Source organism: Homarus americanus, unplaced genomic scaffold, assembly GCF_018991925.1.
Source record: "Homarus americanus isolate GMGI-L3 unplaced genomic scaffold, GMGI_Hamer_2.0 scaffold50281, whole genome shotgun sequence".
NCBI lineage: Eukaryota > Metazoa > Arthropoda > Malacostraca > Decapoda > Nephropidae > Homarus > Homarus americanus.
In genome coordinates, this window is record NW_024742338.1 from 1429785 (window position 1) to 1448968 (window position 19184).

Here is a 19184-nt window from a genome sequence, read left to right on the forward strand (position 1 = left end):
ATATTATCCCATAAATCTACTAAAAAACAATTGCTTTAGTAGCTAAGCATCTCAACTGATAAGGTGACAGCGACGCATCACCTTGTGTCTGCGCTTGTGACCCGCTCTCACATGATAGCATGATTCAAGTTTACATACCACTAAGACGATTTCTTCCAACTTGCATGATACCCACACGGACGATTATAGATAAAAAAATTCCATATACAGTGGAGTCTGGATTTACGTGGTTTTGGTTAACGCGTTTGGTCATTTACGCGGTGCCTTGCCAGAATCGAAATGCTTTAATTACGCGGTAAATTTGGTCATTTAAGCGGGTGAAGTATAATTTGTTTGCTGTATTTACTGAAGATATTTGTTTTAGCTCATAAAATTCATACAAATTACCCGGCCAGAATATAATTTACATTGCTGGAATTCTTATAAGATTGTGATTATTTTGAATATAAACATCATAAAATTTGCATTAGACATACAAATTTTAGAGTTAATTTGAGAATTTTGATTAGAAAGAGCAAACATTTTATCTTTTGTGCAAAATATATGACGTTTATATTCAAATTATTCCTTGTCTTGCAAGGAATCCAACAATGTCAATTATATTATCCTAACTTTAGTCAGAGGTATTATTTATTACTAAAAATGTAAGCCTATTGTTTTCACCCAAACATTTCTCAGAGAGGGAGGAGCCAGCGAGCGTGGGAAGAGGGGGGGTGGGGAGTCCATTATTTGAATGGACATTAACCGGCGACTGTATTTCTCTTAAATATTAATTGTTTGTGCATACCATCATAAAATTAAGATGTTCTTTTTACTACAACGTAGGTATTGTGTCGGAAAAAGTGGAGTTTGAGGGTAGGCCCAGTCTCTATTTCAATTAATCCCATATGTTGTTATTTCATTTACGTGTTTCTCGTTTTACTCAGGCCTCCACGGGTTCAATTGACGGCGTAAATGCAGACTCCATTGTATCAGAAATTCTACTAGAAATACTGTTTTTTATAGGACTTTAACATGAATTATATTAGTACAATACTATATGAATGGATTACAAGAATATACAGTAATATGAATTATATTACGAATAAAAAATTTCAGGTACAACATAAATTAAATTAGAAATGTTTAATTATAAAGATTACTGTTTCCTTCCAAACTCATGACTTAACTCAATGACCTCACTATTTCCACCTGTTTTAGTCTTAACACTAATATGAGGTCACCTGATTTCAAGAGACCTGACCACAGGTCATATTAATATTAAGCTTGTCAACCTGACTTGTTAAATTATTACCAATTAAAAATAATAATCACAATAATAATAACAACAACTAAAATAATAATCTTCGTGTGTTAATTCTAATACTGTACCTGTACAGTATAATTCATATTTTATTCTCATACGTCATGTTAATATATTGATATTTTATTACTATAATTCATCTTAATATAACTCATATTTTATTCCTATAATAAACACAGTATGTACTGTACAGTATTTCAAATAGAATTTGTGATGAATGGACGATTTTTAGCTATAATCGTCATTATGGGAAACATCTTTTTGGGTATCGTCCAAGTGGTATATCAAAAACTACACAGAAAAGATCATTGTCAAGGGTTGGGTTAGGTGTTATGACCCAACCCTGCTTGGGAAGCCACGAGAGCACAGTTAAATTGACGGGCCTGAATTTTCAAGCCGTTGCCATGCAACTGTTCGGAACCGCTTGGTTATTTTGGATTCATTCCGAATTCATATCGTTTACTGTAATTAATAAAAAAAAACATGAATTCAGCCAAAATCTGAATTTTAACAATATGAATTAATGAGGGTACAGTGTACTTAGTTTTTAAAATGAGACAGGAATTCAAATAAATCATGGGAATATTTTCTTTAAATATCTAATTACAGATATAAACATATCATTCCTGTAAACCAAGAGCTGACACATAAATAGAAATTAATTTAGATATTTTAGCACCATAAATACTGCACTTAAAGAATTTACAAATCAATAAAATAATTTACAAATAAATATAACAATACAATCTTTTAATAATATTAGATAAAATGCCAAGAATATGAATAATCCAATACTGTATATATTTTGTTTTACTATATTTTAAAATCTGGAGCAGATTCCAAACTCACTGTTTTAATTCAAGTAGATACGAGTAATACCCCGAAGACTCTGTGGTCCGTGTACAATGCCCAAACACACACACAATCACACAAAGTGCCCTTAAAAATCTTCACCTCTACATGAGCTCACAAACTCTAAGACAAAACTGCTTGATAATATAGGTATTTTCTTTGGATCACTCATGATTGCTTGAAGCAGTCGACCATTACAAAACCTGCCAGTGCTCAGTTTGGAAATATTTGAAACCTATGAGGGTGGACAAAAAGTTACACAAACTCCAATGAAGAAAACTAACATTTGTCCACTCTATAATCATGTTGACAATCAAGGTTTTCAACATATTTTGGGCCATAGCTCAGCTGTTAATGAGAAATGTTTGTGTTGCCTCTCTTAGATCACATCATATATGCTGATACTATATTTTCATTATAACAGATCTTGGTTCTCATAACTGCTAATAATATTTTAATACTGTATAAGCTTCACAGAAGTTATATAAATGACTATTGATGGGTTCCTCATTATTTCTTCTCTGCAAGTAATATTCAGATTTATATACAATGAGAATAATGAAAGTTTTTCATAATACCCAACTGCAGAATTAATTAATTTATATAAACTGTACATTATTCTTGTTACCAGATAAAATGACTTTTGTAACAAAACAGATCTCTAATGCTGTACTGATGACATAATTAAACATGCAATAATATTTCTACCAGAGTTGATGTTTGTTGAAATAAAAACATATGATTCAAGTTACTGGCTTATTGTGATGTCTGGAAGTTATTAATGATATCCAATACAATGCAGTACTTACCAGTGTTGTCTGTTGTTACTGCTGTCTGGGAGATATTGATGATCTCTGGTGGTTATCACTGTTGTCTAATTATTGTTAATGATGTCTGGTTTCCCCATAAATATGGTTCAAACTGCATTGTACATATCTTTACTGACAGCACTGTCCCAACCAGTTAACCCTTGGGCTACTCTATTCTTTACTGAGGCTCTTGTAGTAATTACTCAGGACCTTCCATGCTGTTGGAGCCATGAAACCGTTGGGTGGATTTTCACCACTGCGAGCTAATGCACGCATTTTTGTGCCTGAAATAAATTCAAAGTCCGGTTTTCTTGCTGGATCATAAAAGGCCATCTTACCAGCTTCTGTATCATAAGCTGCCACTCGGAATGGAATTATCTCTAGCTGTGTAAGGCCGGGGGCCATGGTGAGTACTTTTCGCCCGTGTTGTGCATGATACAGGTCTTTCTTGGTGTGTGGGTGGGGCATACCGGCTGGATCACGTCCAACAATGTAGAAGTTGGCACCAGTGGCCATACGTGCCTTGGCATGCCACTGTACTTCAGTTGGTCCGGCATACATCATTGGTGATGGGAAGATTGCCAACACTGTTGTGGCTGGATCTAAAACACCCTCCTTTAGCACTGGGAAGAAAGATTTTGTTGTTTTTATTTATGTGATCAAATTTTTTGCATCAACAAAAAATAATTTCATGATTTGCAAATAATTGTGATAGCATTTCTCATTGCTGTGATCAAATTACAGTACAGTATAATATTATATGAACTTTCTTAATTTTCTGCAATTTCTTGATATAGATTAATACAAAAAATCAAGCGTAGAACACTATCTATCAACACTTGCTGCCATTCATTCCCAATAACTGCAGTACAATATGTGTTCTTCTATGGTGTTCCTTAATAGGAACATATCATAAAAAAAAAGGGAACCCAAAACAATCTAAATTCAAGTTAATGGTATATCTAATTTTATATTCAAATTACTGTGACTGCTATTTTGTCAATCAATGTGTGACCTAGCTAACATAGACTAGTTTTTCAATCAACCTAATGATGACATATTCATTTGTAATGGGATACAATATTTGTTTCAGGAACATGGTGGCATCCTAGAGAGTCGAGCCTTTGGGTATTATTTTGATAAACTTATTACAGTATTCTCTGTTTACAAAATGTAGTGAGTGTAACAAATAGATCACTATTTTAAATTTATTGACATTTACTTTATTGATCCTGTTCATAAATACAATATAAGAAATATGTTGTTTAAATACAAGGTAACTATACTGTATATATAACCAACCTGCATGATGCTGCTCCATCCTGGTTTTAAGGGGTACGTCATCACTCTTGGTCCATCCTCCTAGCGGGTGAAGTAGTAAGACTGGATTATGATATCCACGTTCTAAAAGCTGCCGACGAGTATCCTAAGAAGATAAAATAAATAAAATATTGAAGAGATATTGAGCCATCAAATAACATTCAAGCCTCATGGAAATAAAAATAAAGCCCTTTATCAAAATTAATGATTGAATTTTGTATTTGTAGTGTGTTGGAAATGTCTAACACACAATGTACTGTACATATTGTATATATCCTGAACATTATCCCATTCATGCAAGAAAAAGTCACACATTCGGTAATAGTGAAATATAAAACTTACACTCATTACTTGTACCTCTGTATTTCCTATGACCTCATCAGTATTTTTGTACAGTATAATATAAATACCAAGTATAGACATTTAAATGTCTTCAATTAAGCCGACCTATCCTTAAAATTATTTGAAAAAAAATTTAACTACAGTATAGTCTTGATTTGCGCGGTTGGTCATTTACGCAGCACCTGGCCAGACGCGGCAATTATTAGTTACGCGGTACATTCCATCATTTACGCGGGAAGCGGCGCGGGCAGGGTGCACGCTAGGTTGCCCAGTCAACAAAACTTTACCGAGTTCTTCACCCGCCACCCACCACAGCCAGCCCAAGTCAGTGATAGTGAGGATATGGACTTTGAGGGGTTTGACAAGGAGGCCCTGCTAGCCTCTGTGGTAGATAGTGATACAGGTGAGGGCCAATAATCTGCCCTCTGCCTCGGAACCAACCCCCCATCCCCGTGTGCCCAGCCATTTCTTCTGCTAACATAAGTGTTAAAAAACCTAATATTATTGATATTTCTCTTAAATATTAATTATGTGTGCATACCATCATAAAATTAAGATGTTATTTTTACTACAATGTACGTATTGTGTAGGAAAAAGGGTAGTCTGGTGGTCGGCCCAGTCTCTATTTCAATTAATCCCATATGTTCTGTTATTTCATTTACGCGTTTCTCGTTTTACGCGGACCTCCATGGGTTTAATTGACCACGTAAAACGAGACTATTCTGTACTTTCTGCCATTTTATATCCTACAGTACAGTATTCAAATCCTCCATAACCTATACTGTATCCTTAATTCATGTCCTACAGCATCTTAACAATGAGAATACTGAAACTCATCAGTTCTAGTAGTGTCATCATTATATTGGTCCTGGGTGTGAATTCCCATTGAGAAGGTAATGTGTAACTGATATCTGATAAGAAGCTGTACTGGTACTGGGACCCAACTGGTTCACAAATGCCCACATGGGGGTAGATACAGTACAGTATATCTGTCATATCTTGACCTGTCTATGATGTGGGATGACACACCCTAACAGTTGACTCTTAAATCCATTGGTACCTGAAAAAAAACCAACCCTACACATTAATTTTTTCTTCTACATACAGTACAGTACATTACTTACATTTTAACAGAGATCATTCATACCAATTTCATTTTTAATCACTATTAATTTGGTGAATGTGTTGTTCCCTCACCCCCAAAGCATCACTCAACACCTATATCCGAGACAAAATTATTGGGTGGAAAAAAAAAAATATCAGGGAGATGAGCGATGGGTCTCGTAAGTAGGTAACCAAGTATAGACTAGAATACTGAGATGTAAGAAGCTATGGCAGGTCTCAGGTTCTTTCAGGGGATATTTTGGACACATACTGACCTGCATGAGGAGAGCATGACCATTATGTACTGGATTACGTAACTGGAAAGCAAACACAGCATCAGCACTCATTTGACGGAACTTGGCTCGGAGCTCCATGGGTGTCAAGCGGTATTCATCCAAACCATCATTCCACCTGTTGATATAAGAACAAAATGACTCTTTAATGTGACAATTTTTCAACATTCCAGTTTTTAGCTCCTACAAACTCTCTTCTGCCATGGTACTGTACAGGGAAGCTGGAGTTTGAGAAATACCGCTGTACAGAATCTTCCACTACAATGTGTTCTCTCTAACTGTTGTAAGAGATGGAAAGAATGAATGACAACAAATGTAGGGTGATTTAGTGTTAATAACCTCACCAATAAAGAAAGTAGCTATCACCTTAAGAACTGTACCCACTGGCTTAGTTATCATAGAAGGGAGGAGGTTGCCATTTTGTTTTAGATGACACTTATAAATATATGAAACAGATGAGAATCCATCTTTATGTATGAATAAATGGGAGCAAGATGAAGAAGGTGGAATACATGTACTGTATTAAATTTACGAATACAAAAGTGGCAAAATTCTGGGAAGCGATGATTCTTAGAAACACTGAAACAGAAACTACTGAAAGGACTAAGTGGAGGCTGAGGTAGTGTGGTAAATAATTGAGTTTAGTTACAGTGGGAACATGATGATAGAAAAGTTCCATCTGTAGAAAGTAGAGCCCTATTGCACTCTCCTATACAGATACAGTACTGTCCTTTGAAGAGTCTCCATCAACCAGTTTACTTTCTGAGTCAAACTTTCATGTACTAGTGAGAGAGAGAAGAGGAGGTGGTGGAGGAGGAAAAGGGGTGAAACATAAATCATGTTTTAGTAAGAATCTGTCATTGACTAGGTTAAGCATTTTTTATCTGACAGGAAAATTTAGACTTTAAATTATATTTCTGAATAAACTTTACGAGTATATTAAAAAGATGTTCTAAGTATCATCTTGCTCAGTGTGCTTACTTGATCCTCTCTAATGCTTCAATGTCTCCACCACACAGCCAGTCGCCACTCTCATTGATCATCTGGATGTAAGGATGATCTTTGCATGTGGTCCCTGTAGTAAGAGAAGAATATTGCTTGATTAATAACTAGTTTTTTGACCCTACCAATATCTTTAATCAACCTTTTGAGTATGACCATGAGAGTGTTGTCAATGTACTCATGGGAATACACAATGAGATTATTGTATTGTCACTGCACTCAAGGGAATATATCATGAGAGTACTGTAGTGTCATTGAAATTAAGGGAATAGAGTGCGAGAGTACAATATCATCATTGTACTCAAGAGAAGAGATTGTGAGAGTATTATCATTGTACTCAAGCCATCATACTCAGGGGTTACAATAACTTATTCACTGAGCTTATTCACTGTACAGTATTCAAAGGGGTTCAGAGAGCTTTTAAGACACAGGTTTCCTATTCACCTATTCAATAATTCTGTAGAAGTGATGCAGTGAGCTGTGTAAAATATTCAACTGTGTCTTTAAGATCATCATGAATTCCAACTTCTAAATTACAGAACCAAGAGATTCTGAGAAGAGATAGTGCTCAGGTACTGCAGTATATATCTGTGCCTAGTTTTTATATACTGTACTGTACTGTACAGTACTCACTAAAGTAATGAAGGAATCAGATCCATCTTAAGTTAACACATATGGTAATTTCTGAGAGAAGTTAACTCACACATAGCATCTGGACTACAAGAAAATGGATAGTTTTACTCAGTGTTAGTGTTGCTTAGTAAACCAGTCAAAAACATCTGTTACTAAAAATGTAAGAAGCCATAAACTACATGGACAAATACCTACCAGGGTGTCATTTCTGTCTTCCAGAGATAAAAAGTTAGGTGGCAGCAAATCATAAATCAAATAGTTATGTGCAGTACAGGGGCGTATAGTATTAAGGTTCTTCATATTCTGGCCAGTAAAATAAACTTTACAAATAATATCACTTTTGTATTCTTGTTGTGTAGTTATCTAAATAAACTGAAAAATACAGAACAAGGAATAGCCAGTTACATATTAAATTTTAAATACAACTATTAACCTTCAGCTTTCCCAATTACTTTAGGTTCTGTTCACTTTTTTGGAAACCTTTCAATACCAAGAATACTTTTCTTTATCTTGTTAAGTACTTCAAGATAGCCACAGCCACCATAGTCCTCTGACTAATTATGGTGTGTCTCACAAATAAAGCGCTTTCTTAGAAAATACAGAGCTTTGGCCGACTTCTGTTTCAGCTGAGGCGCAAAAATCTGTAAACATTCTTTATCACAAAAAATTTAATGATTACCAATTATAAAATTGTTTTCCACTTCCAAAAGTTTTTAAAAATATTTATATCTACAGCTTACCAAACTGGCGAGAGCAGCGTTCTTCTTTGCGATGCTCATAGAACTCTGGTTTCCTCAAAATAGCAACAGGTCGGCCTTCATACCGTAGTGTAAAGGCTGAGCACCCGTCAAGCTGTTCCTTATCACTGGTAGATACTGGCAACACAATAGGGATAGACTGGTTTGATACACCTGAGTCCATGAGGCAGCCAAAGTGTTGACTCTGTGACAGATAAAATAAACTTTGTTGCTACTGTATAAGGCCAAATGCAAACACAGGTACATTATCTTACCTGTAATTTCATTTCTAACTGGAGTGTTGGTTTGTTTCAATTTCTATAATGATAAGATTCTCACTCCTCCAAACTTCTTTTACTTGGAAGATGTTTAGTTTTGGATCTAAGCTAAATTATCAACATCTGGTAAATGTTTAATTATGTTTCCCTTATTTCTTTACTTTATTTCATTAAATAAACGAGGTGTTTATCAGTACTAATTTGTTAGCAGCAATTCATTTTTCTTTATTTCTCAGTTCTTATGAAGAACTTAACTCAATTTCCTTTAAAACTTTTTTGAATGTTTTCATTTAATCCCTGTTGGTCATCTCAATATCTCTTAAATCATTTTGACCTTTCTTTCAAATTACATACATCATGCAGTATTTTTTTTTAATTTCAGCCTTCATTATATTACTAATACAGTACTATACCAAATTACCACACAATATCTTTAAACAGCAATCACCATTTCTCTTCACAACATAATTTCTCTGTTATTTACACAATTATATCTGTAAATCTGAAGTTTATTTTATATCTTTTCGCACAAAAAATTATTTACTGAACGTATTATTCAGGAATTTTGAAAACAATAGGTAAAAAGTAAACAATTAATATTCAGTGCCAAAACAAAAGTACCCAACAGATAGGCAGCAACATTTAACATGCGTTAAAAATAAAACCTATTTCTAGTATGGTTTAATGTTGTTATACAGTATACCTAAATTCCTGAAATTACATACCTGTAGATAATCCCTCTCTCTCATGAAGCCAGTGAGTGGAGATGCCCAGCCTTCAGAGAGCACCTGAAGCCACTGTAAGTCTAGTGTGGTGATGTTGACAGAAGGAAGAGATTCTGCTTCATTTTTAGCACTTGCCAATTTGTTTTCTTGGACAAACAGCTCCTTTACTGTCTCTGTTACAGACTTTGGAATGATTTCCTGAAAGGTGATCAGAAGTGACCATTAATATTAAAAATATAAAAATAGTTACACAAATCTTATATAGTTGACACTTGTTAGATTTAACAGATTAAAAACATGTGCAACTGATCATGAACTTCTATTTCTAAACTTGAATGCCTCGCTAGGTAGCTCCTTTTAATGCGCATACCAAGAATGGAAGTGGGGGGTCGGGGGCTCCATTTGTCGCATCTTTCTGCTTCAAAAGAAGATTAAAAACAAAGGATGTCCTCTAAAGGCAGAAGGTCTATTAGAGTTTGTGTCCTCCTAGTCAGTAAGCATTTGTCAACAGCTGCCATGTTGTTGAATTCAGGACCCCTAAGCTATTTCCAGCTGACCAACCATAAACTCCTGGGAGAAGAGCAAGTATCTAAGCCACCTGACTACTGACTCAACAGTAAAATAGGATTTCAATCTAGTTAGATTCCCTCAACCAGACATCTCTCATTACAAAAAGTAGGTGAGACAATAAGTGTGACAAGGTGTTGCAGACATGACCCCAAAGACGAGTTACCCCAACCAGGCAGCAGGAAGGGGATACTGTACAGACCTCTAACTCACCTGCACTCTGCAGTTACCATATATACTCGAGTACTATAGTGCAAGTTTTTATGATAAAATTTTTATGCACATAGTAGGGGTCAAACTATACAGTATATGTGTAATATTTCTGAGGGGTTAAAATTCATGTATTTCTATGGGTCATTTACGGTGAGAGATGGCAACTCAATACGTACATCCTTGCAGGCTAACCTTACCATTAAGCTGCTTTAACCAGGATTTGCCTACCATACCCCCAGATTCTCTCTTTATGTTGGTACATGAAGAGCAAACCCTCACTCACTATACAGTACAGTACAGCCACTCCTCGACTTACGACGGGGTTAGGGACCCAAATCCAGGTTGTAAGTCGCATTGGTCGTAAGTTGAAAATGCGAAGATAATACATAGAAAATCTTTTTTCTTCTCAGCACCACAAAACTCTCACTTTTAAGCATACCAGCCATTTTAAATGGAATTACAAACGAAAATTTTGTCAGTACACAGCACAATCACTAACGTCAGGACTCGAAAATATGTAATTTGAAAAATTTTGGGTACGACTGGGGCAGTCATATGTTCGGGTGGTCGTAAGTCGAGGAGTAGCTGTATACAGTATGCCACTTAAAATCTACAAAGTCCAATGCAAATGAAGATTTTCTTTGCGTTTGCCCTCTCCCTAGCAGGCCAAGCTATGATCTAGCTATGTTATGGTTATTTTTCAACTCGTAATTTTTTTTTTTTTTTTTTTTTTACACAATTACATACACACACAATCTTACAAAAAGAATGTGGAAAAAATATTTTCATAAGGTAAAAAACTTAAAGGGTATAAACATTTCTTCAAGTGTGAGAATTGGCACGCTGAGCAGGGAAGGGGGTCAGCAGAGTGTGGTGTGGGATCTCCTGTTCTGAGTTGTCTCCCAACTCCAGTGTGTAGTGTAACAATTGACAAATACTTCTTTGTCCAACAGCCACATGGTAATGCAGTATTTTTTATTTCTATTTATTCCTCACATTTACTGGCACAGTACAGTATACTATATTATTTTATCTTATTCCTCACAGTTAAATATCTTATTCATAAAACATTTTGGTAAGATCTACTGTACTCTAATGTATATTATCACAGCACCGAATATGCCGGTAATAATAATATTTAAATTTTAGTGCCTTTATTAAAATTTATTTATATAATAATATCCTGAGAAATTAACATTAATTGAGGAGCATTATTAAGACATATCCCACCATGGCAGCCTATGGTTGGGTACAGGTATCTTAATGTCTGGGTGGACACAAGCTCCATCACAGCTTAGGTCTCTAGAGGGTAACGTTTTCATCTAATCTTTTTGTTAATGCTAGAAGGTGTAACTGGAAGGGATTGGTAATAAGATTATTCCTCACCACAGCTGCTTTTTTAGGGTAAGGCATAATGAATTAACCAATCAATCTGGGCAAACACAGCAGTAAGAGCTACCTGCTGGAGGAAATCTAGCTAGAAAATAACCATACATCAACCGTTTGTCTTTTAGCAGTCAACAAATACTTTACACAGTGTACCTACCTGTAACATCAAAACAGTATTATTACCAGTAATATGTATATTATTTAAAGCAGAAACAACAATTCACATTGCCTGCTTGTTTAATGTAGAATAACTTACTGTATCCCAGACTTACCCATTCATCAAGTATCTCCAGCACTTGATGCACACACTCATCAACAGAACACTGATGTGTCTTTAAAACTACATTGGGAGCCTCAGGCTTCTCATACTGGGCATCAATACCAGTAAAACCTGAAAAACCACAGTGGACAATATCAATATTCACATCTATATAGAAGTGAATATGAAAGGAAATTTGCTGGTTGTATGATGATCAGATGGGTAGACAGAAAAAAAAAGTTAAAAGAGTAATGGATGATTTATAAGATCTTATGTGATGTGACAGGAATAAACCAGATGGAAATCTTGGAGTAATGTTGTGGAAGGGGAACACCAGCAGAACAGTTGCTACAGTCAGCCAATAGAAAGATTGAAAGCAAATGAAGAATGTGTATGTGTTTGTCCTCGGTTCTTACCACCCAGCATCACAGCCAGTGAAACTTATAAGAGTGAGAGAAAGAACAATGCGTGGCAGAACTGTATTTGAGGTTTTATCTTTGTAGTATAATCAGCCTGTTTTAGCCCTACCACATACAGTATTTGTTTTTGTACTACAATTATTTACTTACATAAGGCTGTGGAGTTTTGATGTTAACAGTGAGCTAAAATAACAAAAAAGGAATGGACACAGCAAGAGAATGATAAGAGAAGTCAAATAAAACAGAGAGTGTAAAAGGTCACAGAAGTGGAAAAAAAAGGAGTAAGAAGTAATACACTTAAAGTAGAGGAAAGGAAGAGCAAGATAGGAGTGAAGTAAACAACAATACTTGTACAGTATAATGTAAATATTCAAACAAACTAACAATTGTATGATGAAATCTGATAACATGGACCAAAATTATTATTATTATTTTTTTTCATGAGAAGTTGCTATTGGCATGGTAAACACTTTATTGGCACTCATAAACACACACACACACACACACACAGAAAAAAGTACTGAACTGCCTTACCTTTAATAATACCAGCACGGGCTTTCTTGTAGAGTCCCTTGACATCTCGCTGCTCACACACCTCGAGGGGAGTGTCTACAAACACTTCAAAGAATGGTAACCCAGTGTCTTCATGTATTTTTCTAGCTAGTTCTCGGTCCTGAAAAACACCAAATATGCAAGTTTTAATACCTGTACTGTATGAACAGCTGATGACTCAATCCTAAATATGCTTATGTTATCAAGTTTTGTAATCTCACATGCGAGTAAAATCTTCTACTTAAATACTGTAACATTAACCTCAGTGAAATTTTTATTTAAAAGCTAAATTCCATACAGTACTGTGTAGCATTCTTCACCTTTATCATCAGAATGATCATCACTCCTCAAAACAGTGCTCAGTAGATTCTTTTGGGTAGATGAAACTAAAATACAAATAGAGTATAATAGTTGCTATCACTATCCTATAAAGCAGTGCAAGTGTGGTCATAGACACACTACTGAGGAAAGTGTGTTCTTTTATGGTCAATAACAGGTCTGGCAAGGAGTACGGAGGTGGGATGAGATTGAGATTTCATTACTGGCAGTACCAGTTAATCATGCTAACCTTGGTAAAAGGTGACACAAAGGAGCAGAGAGCCACCACACCAGAATCGGCAAAAAGTTTGGCCACTTCTGACACACGCCTGATGTTTTCTTCGCGGTCTTCATCTGAGAATCCCAGGTTCTTGTTGAGGCCATGTCGCATATTATCTCCATCAAGACAGTAAGCCGGGATACCACGAGAGACGAGGTACTCCTCCAAGGCAAAACTCATGGTTGTTTTACCTGTGAATACCAAGAAAATTTTTATTACAATTTGATACATGTACAGTATATTCGTGGTGTGCTATTTTTTGATAAGTCAACATTTGATAATTTCAGTATTTATCATATTGATGGATTTCAGGGAAATTTTTCAATGTCAATATATTTATGAGTCTAGCACAGCTGAACAAGTGCTTTATCATATGCACACACACACACACACACACACACACACACACGCACGCACGCCTGATTTATGTACTGTACAGCCCTGTAAATGTATTCAATGCATATTATATCATTATGTCTAAATCAAATGTAAGTGTATATTTCAGCCACCGGCTGCAACTCTATTAATAAACCATTTATTATTATTTATTACACACACACACACACTTAATGGTTTCTCACATATTAAACACTTCCTCACCCACGTTACTGGTATGCCTGTAGCAGTACAGTACTGCACATATATTTACACAGAATATCATATACTATACTCTATATTCCTGGTGTTACAATAATTTTTTTTACAGTACAGTAATTTGGTTCATGAGCCACAGAGAAAACATTCTATTTCCCATGTAGCCAATTATTTTTTCAGGTGTCCAAGTTGTTTGGTCAGTGTTCAGTATCCAGTTATTCACTCTTGTCCCTCTTTTCTTAGAGTGAAACTGATATGTATGAAGTCCTGAAGGTAAAATGTCCACATTGTTGGCAGTCAGAGAACTATAAATAAAGATGGCCACCCCAGGCAAACAAACCATCACGAGAAGATTAACATTCAAAGGACATTAAATTTTTTGATAAGTGTGGTTGTTCATTCTGATGTGTAATTGTAGGTCAAATGTGAAGAAAATCATATCAACGTACCTGCACCAGAGAGTCCAGTGAACCAAACCGTACATCCTCGGAAGCCACCGCGCTGTCCAAGGACCTGACCACGTTTGTTCCTGCTCACGTGGTTGACTTGATACGTCACATTGGTCGCTTTCTGTAAGCACTACAGAAATTAGTTGCTACACCACACAATCAAATTTTCAAATACAACTGTAAGCTACTGTATATCTCCACACATAAAAATTAACTCAATATTGAATGATTGTCACATTTTAAAACCTTGAATTTTTTCTCAACATAACTATGACATGATCCATGTTCTACCCTAACACACTAATGGCCGACCACTGTAGGACAATCCTACCCGAGGTTATACCTTGAGGAGCACCCACAAAGTTTTACCATTATCATAATTACAATACTGTACATTGTGGTGACTCCTTACTCTGAATTAGCCTGTGGCCACAGTATGATACTTTTCTTATGATCTTCCATGACTACACAGTGCTTACATCAGTAGATCATTGTACAGCTGTGTCGACTATACAGGTACTGTTGACATAAAGCTTTACCTGAACTATAATTATAGGAGATGACAATATACTTGGTAGTTTCTTCTCTCACAAAGTTAATTACAAAACATATAAAGTAACATAATCCAGGAAACATTATAGAACTAATTAAAGTACAAAATTACACCCTACCCCAAAAGTCTACATAATTGGAATGTCTCGAAACTAAAAACAAAAGCAAAACTTTACTCTCTGATAGTCATTATGATATAAACCCACACTTCCCACATTAACTGTATGAGGATATTATACATCAACATGCATTAAACTACAGTTTAAATGGCAGTGTGGGGAAGGGAGCTGGAAAACACTAATGAAAAAAAAAGTACATTAACTTGGAACACATTTTTTAATTTCATGCCAAAAGAACAATTGCACTTGGGAAGAGTTAGACTAAAAGAGGTAGAGAGGGAAGAAAATACTGTATGTGAAGCAAGAGTCTCTTTCCAAGACCTAAGTGTGATGAGGAGAGGGAAATGTCCCAAGTCATATGGCTTGAGTAGACTCCTCAAGCCAGGACATTGAACATTCATTAAAACGTCACATACAAAAAAAATATATTGATTAAGAAAATATTAGTTTGAAGAAATATAGCCCCTTGTACCCAACGTTGTCATTAAATTGGGAGTACTGCACAGTATTATAAATAAAAGAGAGGTCAGAGAGAGGAAGATAGAGGAGAGCATAATTAGGAAACACAAAGTGGGTGGAGGTTTAATGACTGTACGTAATTATAGAGAAGAGGGTTGTAGGGCATGGTGGTGACGTGTGGAGCTGGATCAGGCTTCTTAAGGAGACTTCGCAAGATTACTACCAACACCCACACCGGAAAGCAAGAGCCACCTATACTGCACGACCTCCTGCACTACACAAGCCAACCTGGAGCTAGTTGAGATGGTGACAGTCCCTAAATTTACACCGGCGTCAAACACCTGATTTAAAATTTCATGTACATATGCACACCACACTTGTGCCAACCTGAAAGAGCTAGAGTTGTATTTAAACCAATTCAGTACGGTATTTAAGCCAGCCCAAAGGTTTAATTTACCTACGTTTTTTCATGTAAACTTCAATAAAAAGAAACGATATCCACTCAAGGTATATCATCAAAGAGTACTGTAATGTATATATTTTGAGAGTAAACTATCATTTTCTGAGTGTGACGTACATATGCACACACCTTCACTTTGATTAATGAAAGGAGAGTTGATGAGCTCTACGTCACCTAACACCTGATACTGTACCATCCAACCTGACGTTCACACACAAACACACACACGAAATTTACAGCGCTGTACTATGAAAATTACAGAGTACTTGTGCACTCAGTGGTGTGTGTGTGTACTGTTATCATAATCCACATAATACACACTGGCTCCACAAGGGGACACAGATGGTCACACACACACAGTTGATGGGTCGAGGGAGAGCTGGTGGGTCACGGGAGAGCCTGTGGGTTACGGGAGAGCTGGTGGGTCGAGGGAGAGCTGGTGGGTCGCGGGAGAGCTGGTGAGTCGAGGAGAGCTGGTGGGTCGAGGGAGAGCTGGTGGGTCGAGGGAGAGCTGGTGGGTCGCGGGAGAGCTGGTGGGTCGAGGGAGAGCTGGTGGGTCGAGGGTGGGCGTTGACCGGATCACCTGGCAGCTCTTCAACAGGTAGTAGCCAGTAGGTCAAGGTTCCTACTACACTCCTGTGTTATGACATTAACTTAACGGTACTTCCCCCATCCCTTTCGCACGCACACACGCACACACTCGCACAGTGATCATTTGATAGTAGTGACACGTTGGCTCAGATTACGAGAGAGAGAGAGAGAGAGAGAATGAAATGTGTATATATGCAGTGTGTGGGGCATCAATCCCCACCAGTAACAACCAGTAAGACCCAGTTGAGGTGAACGACCATAAAACAACCTTCCACCTTACACACAGACAGACAGACACAACTAAATGTATCCGAATAATGTAACTCCTAACACAGCTTTCTACTAAAATTGGCTAAGTTAGGTTAAGTTAAGTTGGGTTAGGTTGCATTGAAACAGATTAGGCTAGGTTAGGTTAGGTTTTGTTGGTTAGGCTAGGTTAGGTTTTGCTGATTAGGTTAGGGCTTGCTGGTTAGGTTAGGTTAGATTAATTCTATCCAGGTAAATTTCGCATAGGCGAAGGGAATAAATTATGCTCCACATCCACAGATATGACTCGACCACACGTGTCTCCTCCCACACCTTGCCAGCCTGATTAACCACTCGCCTACACAGGTGTGCAATAACCAGGATATAAAAACAAAATCAAAATAACAATAACGATATTATTACTACAGGAGTTATCTGTTTCCGGGTCAGCAGTGTCAAGTAGGTGATAACTAAACCCGGGTCGTACAGGTGATAATATTTTGACCTTAATGTTTGTCCTTTTTTATAATTTATTATTCTTCCCCATTTTCCATTTATTATTTCGCGTCTTTTCCTTCATAACCACTAGAAATTATAATAATACACAAGCATTTATTTTTCATCTTGGACTAAACGTAATACACACATTCATAACCTCAAACCTAACACATCGAGGCTCTAGATATATATATATATATATGAACACTCACAGCTCCAGGTAAGTGCATCATTTACTTTTTTTTTCGTAATTACCCAACACATGATAAAGCAAGTGGTGAAATTTCGACAGTTAATATCATCACGAAAGAGCGAGAAAAGGTTGGCACAAGTGTGTGGTAACTCTCCCTCTCCCCCAATACACCTTCCTAGTTAAGTAACTATATCAGTTCTCATGTATAGAACCAAATACACAATGTGCTTGAACACATCTCACGCAAATGTGAATAACAAAGTATGCGGCCAGACATACTGCCTCACACGCCTGTACTCACGCATTTGTGAATAAGTTACCCTTTATGAATAGAACTAAACAAATAATGTAATTGAAATACTGTGTAACATTCAGTGCCATAATATCCTGACAACGGGGGTTAATTATTATGACCCGTTGTAAACTCTACTCTACACACAGGATGAGTGTGGGGTGCACAATAAAGTAGCTGCTGTAAGCGGCAAAATCAATCTAATTAACAGATGATACTCAGTTCATGTTTATTTATTTTAACTGTTCACGACATCCCCCCCCCCACCACACCCCCAGTAGATAGTGTGCGGGCGCCTACAGTTTAGTCCAAGAGGAAATTGGAGTACTCGAGAAAACCTGTGATGTTTGGCGGGATCACACTGGATAACGAATACCCTTCTCACATCTGCTCCGCCCCAGGACTCGAACCCCGGACTTGATATTAAAAGACACGCATTATTAGTGAACCACCAACACCCTATTACTGATAACTTATCTTATCAATACCCTGTCGGCTTACAATGTTATCTCACTTATTTTGACACATTTTACTTCGTGTACCACTACCAAGGAAACAAATCACAGCAGGGCCGGATTCTGGAGTGGGCAAAGTGGGCAGCTGCCCAGGGTCCTCCACAATCTGGGGGCCTCCACATATTACAATATTTTATTTATTTGTTTATTCATTTGGGTTAATGTTATTTTCATTCATTAAAATTCATGTTTATCTATTCCATCACATAAAACTATGTTCAGCAAGAAGCGTGATAGAAATTAGGCTAGCTACTCCTTGAAATTCATGAATACCTGGTTTTCCTATGAACCGTATATTTTTAATGAATGCTATTGTTTGTGTTGCTAATAATATATTTAGAATTCTACAAACATCTCTTTGTAATATCTAATAATATATTATTTTCTGTGAAGTCTCTAGAAATTTTTTGACATGTGCGGTAGTAGCTATATCAGGGCTGGTCGACTAGAAACCACATGAATGACTCCAGTCATGTCTCACTTTTGTGTGTGTGTGTGTGTGTTGGGAATTTGTACACTATCAATAAATATACAGTTAATTAAAAAAAATTCAATGTTCTAATTTCCTCAATATAACTGCATATGGCTTCAAAATTCTCCAAAGAAGTGTTCAAATTTCATAATTTTCCCGGGGGGCTTACAGCGCTCCCCTGAACTCCCAGATGTTTAGGCTCGCTTCACTCGCCACCCCACCCTCTTGGGTAGTTATAATGAGGGGGGCCTCCACAAAGAGGCTGCCCATGGGCCTCCACAGGTCTAAATCCGGCACTGAATCACAGGTTATAATTAAGGTAAGGTAAGGTAGGAGTAACGTTAGGTTG

The 19184-nt window shown here is 36.7% G+C and overlaps 1 protein-coding gene across 6 annotated transcripts in view; it reads right to left on the reverse strand.

Annotated features, from left to right (window-relative positions):
* Positions 1-1739: 1739 nt before the first annotated feature.
* The window catches only part of LOC121876779 (bifunctional 3'-phosphoadenosine 5'-phosphosulfate synthase-like), a 40205-nt gene continuing 22760 nt past the window's right edge, over positions 1740-19184 (reverse strand). For 4 of the 6 annotated variants that reach the window (XM_042382172.1, XM_042382169.1, XM_042382167.1 and 1 more), the window contains 10 exons: positions 14439-14559; positions 13366-13586; positions 12780-12918; positions 11840-11958; positions 9399-9596; positions 8399-8600; positions 7005-7098; positions 6006-6141; positions 4267-4390; positions 1740-3587 (listed from right to left, as the gene is read on the reverse strand). In XM_042382172.1, coding sequence (XP_042238106.1) covers positions 3136-3587; positions 4267-4390; positions 6006-6141; positions 7005-7098; positions 8399-8600; positions 9399-9596; positions 11840-11958; positions 12780-12918; positions 13366-13586; positions 14439-14559 — 1806 coding nt within the window. In that variant the 3' untranslated portion in view covers positions 1740-3135. Of the gene's footprint in view, positions 3588-4266; positions 4391-6005; positions 6142-7004; positions 7099-8398; positions 8601-9398; positions 9597-11839; positions 11959-12779; positions 12919-13365; positions 13587-14438; positions 14569-15704; positions 15840-19184 lie in introns of those variants that run through there. The other 2 variants (XM_042382173.1, XM_042382168.1) reach the window with 2 other exon arrangements.